The sequence below is a fragment of the Cryptotermes secundus genome, unplaced genomic scaffold (assembly GCF_002891405.2).
Source record: "Cryptotermes secundus unplaced genomic scaffold, Csec_1.0 scaffold995, whole genome shotgun sequence".
Classification (NCBI taxonomy): domain Eukaryota; kingdom Metazoa; phylum Arthropoda; class Insecta; order Blattodea; family Kalotermitidae; genus Cryptotermes; species Cryptotermes secundus.
This window is the reverse complement of record NW_019720725.1, coordinates 417,283-433,237: the sequence shown is the minus strand read 5'-3', so window position 1 is coordinate 433,237 and position 15,955 is coordinate 417,283. Positions and strand designations below refer to the sequence as shown.

General features: G+C 40.7%; 1 protein-coding gene across 2 annotated transcripts; it reads right to left on the bottom strand.

The window, feature by feature from the left end:
- Positions 1-7,774: 7,774 nt before the first annotated feature.
- LOC117282962 lies at positions 7,775-15,560 on the bottom strand. Of its 2 annotated transcripts, XM_033754780.1 has the most exons (3): positions 14,451-15,560; positions 10,884-10,945; positions 7,775-7,936 (listed from the first exon to the last, which is right to left on the bottom strand). In XM_033754780.1, the coding sequence occupies exons 1-3, from the start codon at positions 15,142-15,144 to the stop codon at positions 7,799-7,801; spliced, it is 894 nt and encodes a 297-aa protein (XP_033610671.1). In that variant the 5' UTR covers positions 15,145-15,560; the 3' UTR covers positions 7,775-7,798. The 2 variants fall into 2 exon arrangements, 1 of the variants encoding a protein (XP_033610671.1); XR_004513930.1 differs by lacking the exons at positions 7,775-7,936; positions 14,451-15,560 and adding an exon at positions 9,564-9,601 and having other exon boundaries at positions 10,884-11,764.
- Between the last annotated feature and the right edge of the window lie 395 nt (positions 15,561-15,955).

Sequence of the window (15,955 nt, the reverse complement as noted above, 5' to 3'; positions counted from 1 at the left end):
GAAACACGTTACAATATATAGACATAATGTCTTAACTTAAACACGTAAGCAATTGAAAATTTTGCTTATAAAAAATATTACATATGACAGGAACGAAGTACAATGAATGTTTTTCGTTCAAAATGCAATCGTTCTGTTCGTACTGTTGAATAGCATCGATTTGATTTGCTCATATTTTCTTGTATATGTGACTAAGGATGACAGTATTTTAAGAACATGAGTTTCACGATGGGGACATCGGTTCTTTATCACAGCCGTGTATAAATTTGTGAAATTACCAAAGGTATGTTATGAAGTTAAATTCATTCATTCATCAGTAATCTGTCAGACTATATATATATCTATATATATATGCATATATATATGTTTATACGATATCTTAACTTAACACGTAAACAATTGAGATTTTTGCTTATAAAATCATATTACATATGACAGGATCGGAGGAAAATGAATGTTTTTCGTTGAAAATGCAATCGTTCTGCTTGTACTGCTAAATATCATCACTTGGTTTCCCCATATCTTCTTGTATATGTGACTGAGAGTGATAGTAATTTAAGAACATGAGTTTCAAGATGGGGACATCGGTTCTATACCACAGCCGTAAATAAATATGTGAAATTACTAAAATGTACGATGTCAAGTGAAATTATATGCATATGCATATATATATACAATGCCTTAACCTTTATCGGACGAACGTCATCATATTATGTCGTTAAAAGTTAGGGCAGCTGGCCGAACGACATCATATGATGTCGCGGATTCCACGCGTGTAAGGTTTTTTAAATTAAATTAAAAATAAAAATGGTTGTTCTATTTACATGATTTTTGGTCACCAACTTTATAAGGAGGCCGCCTTCCCTCCTGCATGATCTAATGTAATCTAGCGACGTCATATGACGTTAAAAGTAAGGTCAAGTGGCAGAGCAACATCATATGATGTCGTGCATTCCACGCGTGTAAAGATTTTTTAAAATTAAATTTAAAATATAAATTATTGTTCTATTTACATGATTTTTGGTCACAACCTTTATAAGGTGACAGCCTTCCCTCCTGCGTGATCTAATGTAATCTACCGACGTCATATGGCCGAACGACCTCATATGATTTCGCGCATTGCACGCGTGTGAAGATTTTTTTAAAATTAAATTTAAAATTAAATTTTTGCTCTACTTACGTGATATATGTTCACCATCTTCATGAGGAAACAGCCTTCCATCCTGCGTCATCTATGGTAATGTGGCCTTCTTATGGTACTGCCGAAAACATTCCGCAATGCAGAGTCCGACGTCGCACCTCACGCACTTCGTACGAACGCTAGACCGCTTCCCACGCGAAGAACACACACGACACCTCAGTTACGATTTAGAGGAAGCAGGCCAGTGATGTCGACGGTCTTCCTCTAATCGTTTTAGTAACGATGACATGGCAGGAGGTCGACCAATGGACCTTTGAGGGCGAGGTGAACCCCTTCCAGCTTCTTCCACCATGTTGCACACAAGGGTGAGACGAAAGTCTCGATGTGTCAATTTCGCGCCACAGGATGACAGCAAGATGAAGCTGTTCAGAACTGTCAGATCCAGGAGATGGAATAATAGTTTATTTGTCCATTTCCAGGTCCGACGACTGATGCTGTAACTGTTTGACATTCTGTCCGCTTTGTCGACATAACCCATGTGCGTGTTATAATCCACAACAACTGATGGTTTGATGGCATTTCCGTGCTCATCACAGAAACTGCCTTCTGCTGGAGGACAGTGCATGTTTGTCAGTATGTGTACGTCACATTTGTCCTTCCAAACTATTGCTGTCAAGTTCTGTCTCACCCTAACACGAATGTCACCTTTCTTCAGTCGAAATTGTCTTCGTCGAAAATCGTCAGGCAAGCCCTTCCGATTAGGTCTGACTGTCCCACAGCACGTTATGTCCTTTGTCATCAGGTCGTCGAACAAGTCTGGTGACGAAAAGAAATTGTCCATGTACAGTTTGTGACCTACGCCCTCAATACGCCTGCATAGGTCCCTAACTGTAGCATGTGTCGCTGTCACGTCTTGGCTGGCACGTTTCCTGTCTTTTCCTAAGTAAACTTTCATGTCATAGGTATACCCAGCGGCGTCACAAATTTTGAAGATTTTGATTCCGAAACGTTTGTGCTTCTTAGGAATGTACTGTCTAAAAACCACCCTTCCCTTGAATTTAACTATTATTTCGTCTATGGCCAAATGTTCGGAAGGGTTATAATATTTTTGATATGCGTCATTGAGTGTGTCGAAGATGGTCTGAATTTTCCATAGTCGGTCATAACTGTCGGCATTCCTGTCAGTTTCTGTACTGTTGCCTGCAAAATGTAGAAAACGAAGAATGTGAAGAAAACGGTCGCGTTTCATTGTGTTAGAGTAGAAAGGCGCGGCAAATTGTTCAGCAGTCGACCAGTAGTCCTTTAGTGTGTCTCTAATGTCGTGTCCCATTTGAATGATTATCCCTAGAAACAGAAACATCTCGGATTCAGTTACGTCGGGCCATGGAGATGGTCCGTCTTGAAGTCTGTCTAGGTACTGGTGATAGTACCTATTCGTCTCTTCCACCAGCAGATGGATAATCCCCACAAAGTACAGCATGAAAACGCAGAGAGGGGTGGAATCCTTATTCACGTGTGGAGCTGCAGTGATATTTATCCCCGCAGCTACACCGGAATAATTATTCACACCTCTCCAGCCACACTGGTTTGGCGGTCCCCAAGTTTCCGACGAAGGTGATGACCCTTCGTCCGCGGAATCAGAACTCCAACTTTCCTCGCCACTCTCATACTCGGTTGAATAGCAGTCCGAATCTGTGTCATTGAACAGCTGTTTCTCAATTTCAGCATCTTCCATACGATGTCGTCGTGTGGCCATGATGAATTATACGACTCTCTAGCAGTGAATGGTTTACTGCCAGCACAGTGCTTAGACCATGACCAGAAGCCATAAATCGCGGCCACACATACAAAAATCTCATTCACGTCTTGGATGAACTGAATATCTGCACCAAACATGGTTCATGATGTCATGGGTGGCTACTCTCATATTGCGATGTTTCAAAATCGTTACAAACACAATGGTTTGACTGCAATGAATGAACAAATGACCGATCTGGCAACACCATATTCTGAGAATGTTCTCCTGCGTATTTCTAACAGCGAGCGATTTCATACGCCCACAGTCGTGCATAACGAAATGTCCCATACGATAAATAAGCTTCAACAAGAGACAGGCATTGTACGTGAGGCCGCTACAAGGACTTACATTGCTAAAACGCATGGTGCAGAAAATGTATTACACTGCTAGAACGCATGGTGAAGAAAATGTATGAATTTCGGGAATTTTTTTTTTTGAATGAGTGTAAGAGCGTTGAGTGGTTGAAGAGATGGAGAAGTGGTGGGGTTATTTGGTGTGTGTGTCTTTGTTAGAAAGTCAAATATGGGATTATTTATTTCTGTAAATGTATCGTTCTTCTGTAGACCTCTCTTCATTATGTCTCATATACGTGTATAACATCTTTCTAATGTGTTGAGTTTGGGTCCTTCATCTGTATATAATAATAATTCATGGTCTGGTCCATTGTGCCAAATGTATATCGAGCTTGCAACATGTGCTCTGAAAATATAAATATAAATGCTATCAGAACTAATAAATAACATTCTAAATTCATTTTTGCAGTTGGTTTCTACGGTGTATCATTGAAGATGAGATTGAGCCACAAGTGACATCCTATTCTGATGAAGCATGGGTTCACTTGCAGTGATATATAAATATAAAAAATAATTGCTACTGGAATTCACCGAATCCACATCTAACCCAGGAAGTATGGCTAGATCCAGTGAAAGCTGGAGTTTGGCGTCTTGTAAGGGCAACAAGGATTGCACTGCCTGCGTTTTAATGGAAAAATTAATTGTGAAAAATATGTACAGGTCATTCTGAGACAAATCTTTCGAGGGTTACAAAAGAAAAAAAGAGTCTATGGCTGGTTTCAGCATGACTCAACTACTGCCCATAGTACATGTACATCTATGCAAGCTTTGTCTGATGTCATCGGGAACAGAAAAATCTGCACTGGTATTTGGTAGGAACATTGACCCAACCTTAATGCGGGGACAGCATTTTCAACACATTCTGTGACTTGTGAATTGTATACTTCATTCCAAACGTTACTGGCCACAGGCATACTGATTCACTGGCAAAATTTGTATGCACTTTGCAGCCAGCAGTGCATCAGTTATTGTGAACCAGCCGAGAAAAGTAAGAACCTCTGTCTATACGTACATGTAGAAATTTTCTTTGATGTTCATTAATAGCTTTATTTGTGTGTTTAATTACATCCATTGTAGATTCCACTTCACCTCAATTGTGTCTATATTTTAGGATGTGTTGCCAGGGCCAATTCTTCACTATGGCTTTCTACACCTCTTACACATTCTCTGTATCTAACGTTTAGTAAGCTTTCTGTATAACCGAAAATAACAAAAAAAATTGTTATGACAACCAGTCACCTGACAACAGGTACAGAGGTCACTCCAACAGTGTCAGGTATATTAAATTTACTTAACACAAAAGGGCATCAGACAACACATGTCAATAATGTGTCACAAAACGTTAGAGCAGTGTTTCCCAACCTGGGGTCCGCGGACCCGAAAGGGGTCCGCGGGATATTTTATTTTCATTAAACTTTATCTTCTCATGTTCCTCACACCTGGGATATTTGCAATGTATATCTCTGGCTCTTGAGGCCCATGGTTGAAGTAAAATTTAATGGGACTGTTGGTACCGTTACTTCTTCCCTTTGTAAAGCAGAGGTGAATAACCAACGATTTGTGTAGATTTTTCCAAGGACATTTTCTTTTGGTCGGCCCATTGCATCTCAGACCTGTGTTTCAGGGTGGACTGCTGTCCTAGTACATGCTGTCTGACCATTCTCCCCTCCTCCCCCACCAAATCCATCCCTCTTTGGTTTGGAATAAACCTGGGACCATTGACCACGTTTCTTATTCATTTCAGTGGCAGAGCGAACAACCCGTGTTTCTTTATTTTTTGTGCAGTGATTTTTTATAATATTATACAAGTGTGTTTTTCTCGGTGTAATATTCAGTTTTTCTGCTTTTGTTCAAATAATTGAGTTCACAACGAAACTTCTGACTTTCAGTTTGTTCACGATCTTATTTAGATATGGATCGGTGGTTAAAGTGTGGATCATTGAAATGTAAGACAGACGATAATCCGAGTGGATCTAGTGTTGTCGAAAATAGTACCAGGGCAGATAAAGTTCCTTCCTTCAAAAAATCACGCAAATATTGTCCATCTTATTTGCAAATGGGATTTTCCGTTCTCAATAAAGACGGCGAAGACAGGCCACAGTGTGTTCTTTGTTACGAAGTGTTATCGAATGAATCTATGAAGCCATCGAAGTTGAGACGCCACCTTGAAATGAAACATGGCGAATCAGTTAATAAGCCAATAGAATATTTTCAAAATAAGAAACTGCAACTTTGTGGTTCACAGAATTTAGTTAAGGACATAATATGTGGAACGGAAAATGAAAAGGCTGTTCTTGCCTCTTACGAAGTCTCCCTTCTGATCGCTAGAAATGGACAACGCCATGCAATCGGGGCACATTTAATTTTGCCTGCTACAAAAACGATAACAAAGAACTTGTTTAGTGAAAAACATGCCAACGAGGTGTCTCTAATATCGTTATCTGACAATACTGTGAAAAGAAGAATCGACGAGATGGCTCAAAATGTGAAAGATATTTTGCTAGAACGGTTACGTCATAGTGAATATTTTGCGTTGCAGTTGGATGAAAGCCACGATATTTCAAATAATGCTAATTTGGTAGCTTTGGTGCGATATGAACACGAAAATAAAGTTTGTGAAGATTTTTTGTTCTGTGAATCGTTACCTCTTAATACAACTGCTGAAGCCCTTTTCAAAGTTGTCAATGACTTCATAACTACAAATACACTTCAATGGGAAAAATGTGTAGGTATCAGCACAGATGGTGCTCAGGCAATGTCGGGAATACATAATGGTTTGGTCGCACGTATCCAGAAAGTCGCACCTCTTGTTAAATGGACACATTGTTGCATACACCGCGAAGTATTAGCTGCACGCCGTATGCCCTCCAAAATGAAAATCGTTCTAGACGAGGCAGTAAAAATTGTCAATTTTATTAAAGCCCGTCCTCTTAACAGCCGATTATTTTCTGCGCTTTGTAATGAAATGGGAAGTGATCACGAACACTTATTATTGCACTCAGAAATCCGATGGCTGTCCCGAGGTAAGGTTTTGACGTGGTTGCTTGAGCTTCGAGATGAAGTAAGGTTGTTCCTCATAAACTCTAAATTTCAGTTAACACACTATTTAAATGATTTCGCATGGCTCTCCTCTCTTGCTTACTTGGCGGACATTTTTAACATCTTGAATACTCTTAACTCGATTCTTCAAGGCACATCTGTCACCGTGTTTTCTGTGCAAGACAAGATAGAGGCAACAATCAAGAAGTTAAATTTGTGGTGCAGCCGTATCGAGAATGGAAAATACGATTCCTTTCACACGCTGAGTGATTTCATTGATTCCAGTGAACAACCCCTTTCTAGTGATGTTGCTGAAAGTATGATTGAACATATGAGGTCATTGGCGTCTCAACTACGTCTGTATTTTCCGTTTGGTCTTGAAAATAACGACTGGATGAAAAATCCCTTTGTAGACTCTGAATTTGAACTTCCTTCTGCCGAGGAAGAGCAACTTATCGAGCTGTCCTGTGATTCGACGTTCAAATTGCTGTTTCCTTCGTTACCGTTACTGGAGTTTTGGTTCCAAGCTAGGTCTGTTTACCTTGAAATTTCCAAAAGGGCTGTAAGACATCTGTCGCCATTTCCCACTACATATCTGTGCGAGACAACATTTTCTCATCTTGTACACATGAAAAACAGATATAGGAACAGACTTAACGTGGAGCCAGATCTACATCTGAAATTATCCAGTTTTGATCCTGACATTCGAAAGTTGACGTCTGAAAAACAGCACCAGCCATCACATTACGTGAGTGTTAAATTCATAATATTACGCCTAATTGATATGTTCGTAATCTTCCAAATATCTCCATTTATAACAGTATTTTATTGTCATAAATGACACATTTAGTATTGTAAAATTTTAAGTTACTGCTTCATTTTTATGATATGTACTCGTAAAATTTAAAAAATTCCATTTTGGGTTTCATGGGGGCCGCGGTGAATTAACATTTGGTACAGGGGGTCCGTGGCATCAAAAAGGTTGGGAAACACTGCTTTAGAGAATCATTAGTTATCCTGTTACACATGCTCAACACAATGACACCTCTATGTTACTGCATGGATACAGACTGCATGGGAGACAGAAAACAAATGATAAACTTCAGCATTTATAGATCTTGGGAACTCTGTGATGTAGTACCAAAGCACTGCTTAGTGGAGTGGACAGACAAGGAAAATGTGTAGGATTTTTCCTGCTATGGAATTTGGGGCAATCATTCAGTTTACATAAGATCTATTTTCATCTATCTTAGATCTGTTTAATGAAAATGGGAGTGGTACATCACACACAATATTCAAGGCACTACAGTTTGGTGGGGGAGGGGGGAATTTCTAAATCTAGTCAACAGCACAGTGGAGATGTTTCATGTTCACAGAGAAGTCAAGCGGCATTTCTGCACATTTGTGTTATCTGCCTAACAGTGCACATACAGCTCACCTCAGGTTCAGCCTTTATTTCTGGAAATGTTATTGGGACAGAATCCTCTTCCTCTTCTGCATCTGAGACTGCCTCGCTTTTTCATTCATGGCCTGATCTGCATCATGATGTCTTGGGTATGTCTCACCATACGGACCCACTAAAGCGTTCTCCGAATTTGTATAGCTCTGTAGAAACCATCACATCTTTCTCAGAAATGGATGCACAACACTACACATTAAACAGCGTATGCTCTCCTTGCTATGGCTGTTTCTCATCACATTTAATTCATAAAAGCTGTTTTGTACAGATGCTCTTCTCTACAGCTATCATGATCACTAGAAAGTACTCAGGTCATAGCTCAGTGACCTTCCCGAGAAACTATCCGTCACTGCAGCAGTACAGAAAATATCTGCTTTTTTGGTTCCTAAAACCATCATAATGAAGAGCTCCACAACTTGTAACCTTTGTTCACCAAGCATAATTATATGATCAAGACAAGGAGGATGGCATGGGGAGCTCATATAGCAGGCATGGGGGAGAAGAGGAATGCATATAGGATTTCCTGAGAAAGTCAGAATGAAAGAGATCAATAGGAAGACATAGGCATAGGTGGGAAGACAACATTTAAATGGAATGGATTCATATGGCTCAGGATAGGGACTTGTGATGGGTTTTGGTGAACATCAATAAACTTGCAGGTTCTATATAATGTTGGGAAATTCTTCAGTGGCCAAGCAACAGGAGGCTTCTCAAGGACTCACTCAGGTTCATGGAGTTAGTTATAGTACATGCTCATTATGGCTCTGTATCCTAAGGCAAACAGACCCAGTACAAACCCTTCCAAATTATTTCTTTAAAATCTATCTTAACAGCATCTCTCCATCTGCACTTAGGTCTCCCAACTGGTCTGCTTCTCTCACGTTTTCCGTGCAAAACTTTGTATGCATTTCTGACTGTTGCATGTGCTCTATGCAACTTACCGACACCACTCTTCTACATAATATCCCAACCCATTATCACCCAAGTGCAAGAAACTCTCCACATGGATTAAGCAAACAAACAGAAGCGGGTCACAAAAATTTAGTTTCTTTGGACAAGACAACTGAAATACAGCAATAAAATTGTCTGTGCACACAAGCATGAAACGCTCGCAATTCATTCGCTTACAGCAGGAAAGTTCTCTTCAGCTCTCTGCAGTACAATTCTTGCCACTCCTGTTGCAAGAGAATGCGGGATCTTTTGTAACTTTGAAACCTGTGCATCACATGATAAATATCTTGTGGGATTCATTGGAATTAGCTCACAAGAGTCCTAGTAACTAATTGGTTCTAACAAGTGTACAAGCAACTAACCACGAACAGTTCCGTGACTCCCTAAGTATATTTGCTGCTATAGAATTTCTCTCAAATACAGTTCAGTTTACACAAAATTTAATTTCATCTACATCAGAACTGCTTAAAAGGAAATGGAAGTAGTACATCAGACACAGCACACATTGAACAAATTATAACTGTCTAGTGACACTTCAGAAAAAGGCCTTCAGAGGCATGTCAGCAGTGAAGTGGAGTTGGTCTATGTGCACAGACAGGCAGCCAGACAGATGGAGATGAGATAGACAACTGGAGTTCCTGCATATTTGTGATATCTGCCTAACAGTGGACAAACAGAAGCACACAGCTCGCCTCAGGTTCAGCCTTTATCTCCTGAACTGTTATTTGAAGAGGATCCACTTCCTCTTCTGCATCTGAGACTTCATCAGCTTTTATATTCATGGCCCGGTTTCCATCATGACTTGCTGGGTATGTCTCACCATATGGACCAACTGAAACCTTCTCTAAATTTGTACAGTTCTGTAAAGGCATCACATCTTCTATCAGTCATGGCTGTACAACACTATACATGAAACAATATATGCTCTCCTTGCTGTAACTGTTTCTCATTACATCTAACCAATAACAGCTGCTCTGTACAGATTTGTTCTCTACAGACTTCACAATCTTAGGAAGTGTTAAGTTCATAATGCAGGGACCTTCCTGAGAAACCTGTGCTCCCTGTGGAAGTACAGACAATACGTATCTGCTCTTTATGGAACCTAAGCACTCAGTGTTCACACATGCCCATCATGACTTTGCATCCTGACACAAACAAACCCAGTCCGAAACCACCATAAATGTATCTTTAACAAAATCCATCTTCATAATTGTCTCCCAAATGATCTCATTCATTCAGGTCTTGTCATTTCTCATTCTCACATGCATGCTATATGACCTACCCATATCACGATCTGAAGAGCCGTTCACAGGACCTGAACCAGCTTGTAGCATCTCAATTGGAGTTGTCAAAAAAGCGGTAATGGACTGGACGGATAGAAACCATACAAATACTGGGAATCCATAATTGGACTCAAACAGGCAATGGGTTTTATAGCAGGACCCTCTGCCAGAAGAACAAAGGATCTGTTGAGATTAAACACATATCAACTAAAATGGGTGGTAGGATTACTTAACAGACACTGCCACCTGAAAGGACACCTTTTCAAGTTGGGACTGACAGACAGCCCAACTTGTGAAAGGTACCTACAAGATAACGAATTAGCCACACACATCTTGTGTGATTGTGAGCCCATAGTTTATTTAAGTTTTCATCACTTGGGTCAGTTTTTTATGGAACCAAGTGACTTTTATGACGCCCCCATAGGCAGGGTCCTACACATTATTAAAGGCGTAGGATTTGAATTGAATTTATTTGCATTCCATAAATCCTAAGCAGGTTAATACCTTTGGATATAGAAAAAGTCAAAATAAAGGGCTAATCCAATGGGACGCACAACAGATCATTGAAGGTCACAGTGCAGGGGCCGGTTTTTATGGCCCACTCCTTACTTACTTACTTACTTACTTACTTACTTACTTACTTAACTTACATATATACATACCCATTTCACTCTCCTTGAATTGGTCCCTCTCCCACATAATAATGCAAAGTGTTACACTATGAAGAACCATGTAAACTCCCAAGATGGCTTATGAAAACTAACACAAGCTTGGCATAAAAAATTTAGTTTCTTAAGATATGAGAATTGACTGATGATAATAAAATTCTTGTCTGTGCACAGGGGGACAAAACACTCACCATCCTTTCTGTCACAGTAGGAAATGTTTCTTCGGCTCTCTGTAGCAGCATTCTCGGCATTCCTGTCGCAAGAGAATGCAGAATCTTTCATAACCTTGAAATTTTATTTTATTTGTGGGTGGCAAATGTATTGATTTACAAGAATCCTAGTGATATAGCATCATATTTCTAACAAGTGTAGCTGTACCCAGCTCTGAATATTTGCCCAAGTCTGTAAGAAAACATTCTAATAATTGTGAACAAACACTGAGAAATAAATCAAATGAATTAATAAGCTTCATGCAATCAAGTCTCCTGCACATACTGTGCCTTACTGAACATCACATGAAGCAGCTGGAATTAGAACATTTTCACATAGAAAATTATAATTTAGGAGCTAGATATTGTAGACAAACGCTAGAGAAAGGAGGAGTGAGTATTTTTGTACATAAAAACGTGAAATTTACTAAAATAAATTTAGAAGATTATTGCAAAGATCAGGATCTAGAAGCCTGTGCTTTAAAGTTAGACCCTACTTTCTCTGATATTTGTGTACTGACTTTATATAGAGCCCCATCTGGGAATTTTGATCAATTCTTAGATAGATTAGAAACCATCCTCAATGTACTGCATAGTCCAAAAGTTGAACTTCTAATTTGTGGTGATATAAATGTAAACTATCTCATCGATAGTAATAGGAAACTAAACTTAGATTCTTTGTTATTATCTTACAACCTCTCCAGTACTGTTAACTTTCCCACAAGAATTCAAAATAACTCTAGGTCAGCGATAGATTCATTGATTCATTGATAACTCAAAAATAAGAGACTTTACTGTAGGACCCTCAATCGCTCACTTTTGAATAGGGAATACACTCTAATGAATGTTCTGAAGGCCTTGGCTTCGATCATTTCTATGTGTAATCTCCAAGTCACTCTCTTGTCGAAGATTACACCTAGATATTTTGCACTATTTACAAATGGAGTATTTCTTTCATTTAGAGTAAGACAAGACTCAGGCGGTCGACGACCACGAGAGAAGTAAACCCCCCGAGTCTTATCTTCATTAATTTTTATATTCCAGCTCTCACACCAGGTCTCCATTGAGCTGAGACCGCGCTGGAGTTTTCTAACAATAAAACCCTCTTTGCGATCTGTCGCATATAGACAGGTGTCGTCCGCAAAGAGGGCCAAATGAATACCATGAGTTTGGGGGGCATCATTAATATACATGTTGAAAAGAGTGGGGGAAAGGACTGAACCTTGTGGCACCCCTGCTTGCATTTCCCTTGGCGTTGACATTTCGCCTTCAACAGAGACCCTGAATTTACGTTTAGAGAGAAAGGACCCAATAAGCTTGGTCAAAGAGTTGGGGAATTCCAATTTTGATAATTTAAACAGCAAGCCTGAGTGCCACGTGGTATCAAAGGCTTTTTCGATGTCCAAGAACACTGCAGCCGTAGACATTTTATTGTTGAAATTAAGGGTCACGTGGTCCGCCAGCCTCATACATTGCAATGTCGTGCTGTGACGTGCACGAAAACCAAACTGACTTGCGTTGAGCAGGTCTCTTTCTTCAATATGTTTATGGAGGAATTTCAAAATTGCTTTTTCGAATAGTTTTCCTGTCGTGGACAGGAGGCTGATCGGACGTAAATTTTGAGGAAATTTCGGGTCTTTACCCGGTTTAGGTACAGTTATTATTTTTGCTTCCTTCCAAGTATTTGGAAAGTGAGAGAGCTGAAAAGAGTGATTGAATAAGTGAGTTAGGTGAACCAATTGTCTCCTTGGAAGGTGCCTGAGGCATTCATTTGGGATGCCGTCACTTCCACAGGCCTTTTTTAATTTCAGGGATTTTATTAATTTCTGAACGTCACATGGTCTGATCCTTAGATGGGGGTTTTCATCCACGGCTTCCAGCAGAGCTTGAACTCTAGCCTCCACCCGCTCTTCATGGTGTTTATCGCACAAGTCATGTGGCATAAACTGAATTTCCAAACAGTCTGAAATTTCGTTGGATTTTTCAAAGGGATGGAATTTTAAGCCAGAAGAACCAAGGAAAATGACGAAACCAAATCCAAAATGGCTGGCATACAATAATTTCTGATGGTCAACATCACCCACGGGATGTGGCTAGCGATCTTTACTGGAGAAATTCGCTGATCCGACCTCTCACTCTCAGGCGCTCGGAGCTCCACAGGATCTTTTACCTCCGAGCACCGCCCCCGTTTCCTTGCCTCCTTACAGAAGGGGCGTTGGAAGATGAACAATTCCTTGCAAAGTGACCCAATCGGGTACACCTATAACATCTGATCTCCCGTTTACATGGCCGAGGGCTCTCCCTTGTAACCATACTAATCGGATAGACTTGAAAGGATTCTGACGATGGTGTACACTGTACTTCTTTTTGCTTTGACTGCTTTCTTTTCTTTGCTTTCTTTTGCTTTTTGCTTGACTGCCAGAGGACCACCTACTTTCAAGGGGACGACGGATTCTACCAGCAGAAGGGTGGCATGGCAATGGGTAGCTCCCTTTCTCCCGTTGTTAGCAACATCTATACGGAACATTTTGAACAACTGGATATCGACTCGGCGCAGGACAAACCGTCGTTGTGGCTCCGATATGTGGACGACACATTTGTGATCTGGCCGCATGGTGCAGAGGGGATACAGAACTTCCTTACACACCTCAACAGTCTAAGACCGGCTATCAAGTTCACCATGGAAATAGAATCGGAGGGAACGATCCCCTTCTTGGACGTTTTGGTCATGAAAAAAGGGACGGCTCTGACCATGAAAGTTCACAGAAAACCCACCCACACTGGCAGATATCTTAATTTCAATTCCAATCACCCCCCGCATGTCAAAAGAGGAATTGTTCATAGCCTTCATGATAGAGCTACCACTATATGCCAAGACCGGCAAGACCGGGTGTTGGAGGTTAACAATTTGAAACGCGACCTTCAACTGAGTGGTTACTCTCAAGGATTTATTGACTCGGTTATCAGGTCCAAGGGCGGTAGTCGTCAAAAGAAAAAAGAGGAAAAGCCTCTTGGCACGGTGTACAGCCCGTATGTCAAGCGAATCTCTGAGAAGTTCAAGCGCATAGGGAACCAGTATGTTAGGACCATCTAAAAACTAAACACACTTTAAGATCTTCGCTCATGAGAACGAGACCAAAAAGGGATCCTCAACAGATGGCATAGTGCGTCTATAGCATTCCCTGTCAATGTGGCAGAAGCTACATTGGTGAAACAGGCAGACCACTGGCTGTTCGAATATGTGAACACAAGCACAATCTCAAGCAGGGTCTTCTAGAGAAATCCAGGTTGGCTCAGCATGCATATGAAGAAGGTCACAGAGTAAGCTGGGATGAAGCTAGGATCTTGGATGTTGAAAGCAACAGCAGATACAGAAAATACAAAGAATCAGCTCATATGGCATGTTCATCCAATCCGATCAGCCAACCCAGTTTTGATATTTCAGACGGAAACAGATCCAGTCTCCGAAACGTCAAGGTTTTTTGTCTTTTTGTCTTTTACATACCAGACGATGGGTGAAGTCCAAAATAAGCCAAAAGAAGTACATACTAATCGGACACATCCCTTGCTCGTCCCGCGAAACCTTCCCTACTGGAACATCACACTCAGGACTTCTCCGGTGATGCTCGACAGCATGAGCTTCCGCAACACGACTCTCAAGACTATACAGCTCCTGTACAGATTTTGGTTCAGACTCAAACGCCAACCAAGGACGCACACTGGGATGAATATTCTGGACTATAAAATGGACCAATGCCAGGTCAGAAACTTGGTATTCAATGATACCAGCGGCACTCACTACAGACGCAACGAACTGAAACAATTCTTCTGCGTCACCTTGAAACCAGTCCAAAACATACTTCGACAAGAGACTCTCTCGGATGCGAGGGGGAAGAAACGCAGACAGAATATCTGAACAAACGAAACCCCAGCCAGAAGATACACGCAAATGTCCACTAATTATTAGCATGACCCTACCGGTAGTTCTAGCGACTAATAGAGCCAAAAATTCCCCATCTGTTACTAATTTCAGGTCATAGACCTCCTCAGCTCTTACAAGAAATCGAAACACTTGCTCAGGCTCAGTACCAGTCAAAGTGGGTATACTCTTCACTAAATCAGAGACCATATTACCCCTCAATTTACTCTGGGTATAACTAATCTGCGCATGGACATCGCCCCCTTGAATCTTAACACTACTGTTTCCCGCAGAGTCCATACTCCCGGCAAACTTATCTGTCATCTGAGGAGGTAGGTAAGCTTCCAGTGCTCTCCACTTGTCCTTCAGCTTCTACCGCAAATCGTCCAAGGTCCCTTGGACTGACACACCCAACTCCGACGTCAACTTCTCAGCCTCCTCTCTCGGAAGATGATGAATCCACAGGAGTGGCATAGCGACAACACAGAACACCACAACACAAAATACATATGAATCCACAGTAAATTCAACACTTCAACAAGCAAGTCCTGATGAAACCGACCCAAAGCTGGTCGAAACACCGAGATACCACGTTTACTTTCATAAACTTTCGTTAATCTCGTCAAAACCACGCTCTGCTACAATTCTTGAGCCATCCCCTTACCCTTCCTGGTAAGGACAGGCTCATAAAACGACTTGCTTGCCACAGTGGTGCAATATGCCTCCCTAAGGTCGAGTAAGGGATCTCGAGAGAGAAAAACCAAAACGGACGGCAAGTCAGGGTGGGCAGATTTACTGGGCAGGAGCTCTACCATGGAACATATGGTGACACAGTACACATAATCAATCAATTTTTCTAAATGGCTAAACCTTGCCAACATACATAATATTGGACAGTGAAAATCTTAAATTTTCATTTCATTCTGGTTTGATTTCCATTGCTTTTCACTTTAAAAGTGTTTTCAATAAACTCACTGAAATAAATACACCTTTCTCAATTTTTCCTCAAATCCAAATTTAAATACCAGATGCATCTTAAATTTGAAAGTGTCTTAGATTTGAAGTAATACAGTATTTAGAGATATATGTATTCCTCATGTAAATCCTCAAACATGAACTACATAATGAATAGACT

Coding starts and splice junctions, on each gene's coding strand:
- LOC117282962 (XM_033754780.1), bottom strand. CDS start 15,144: ATGACAGATAAGTTTGCCGGGAGTATGGACTCTGCGGGAAACAGTAGT. Junction 10,946..14,450: donor GCAAGGGATGTGTCCGATTA/GTATGTACTTCT, acceptor CTCTTGCGACAG/GAATGCCGAGAATGCTGCTA. Junction 7,937..10,883: donor CTACTGTGACAGAAAGGATG/GTGAGTGTTTTG, acceptor TGGTTTCTACAG/AGCTATACAAATTCGGAGAA.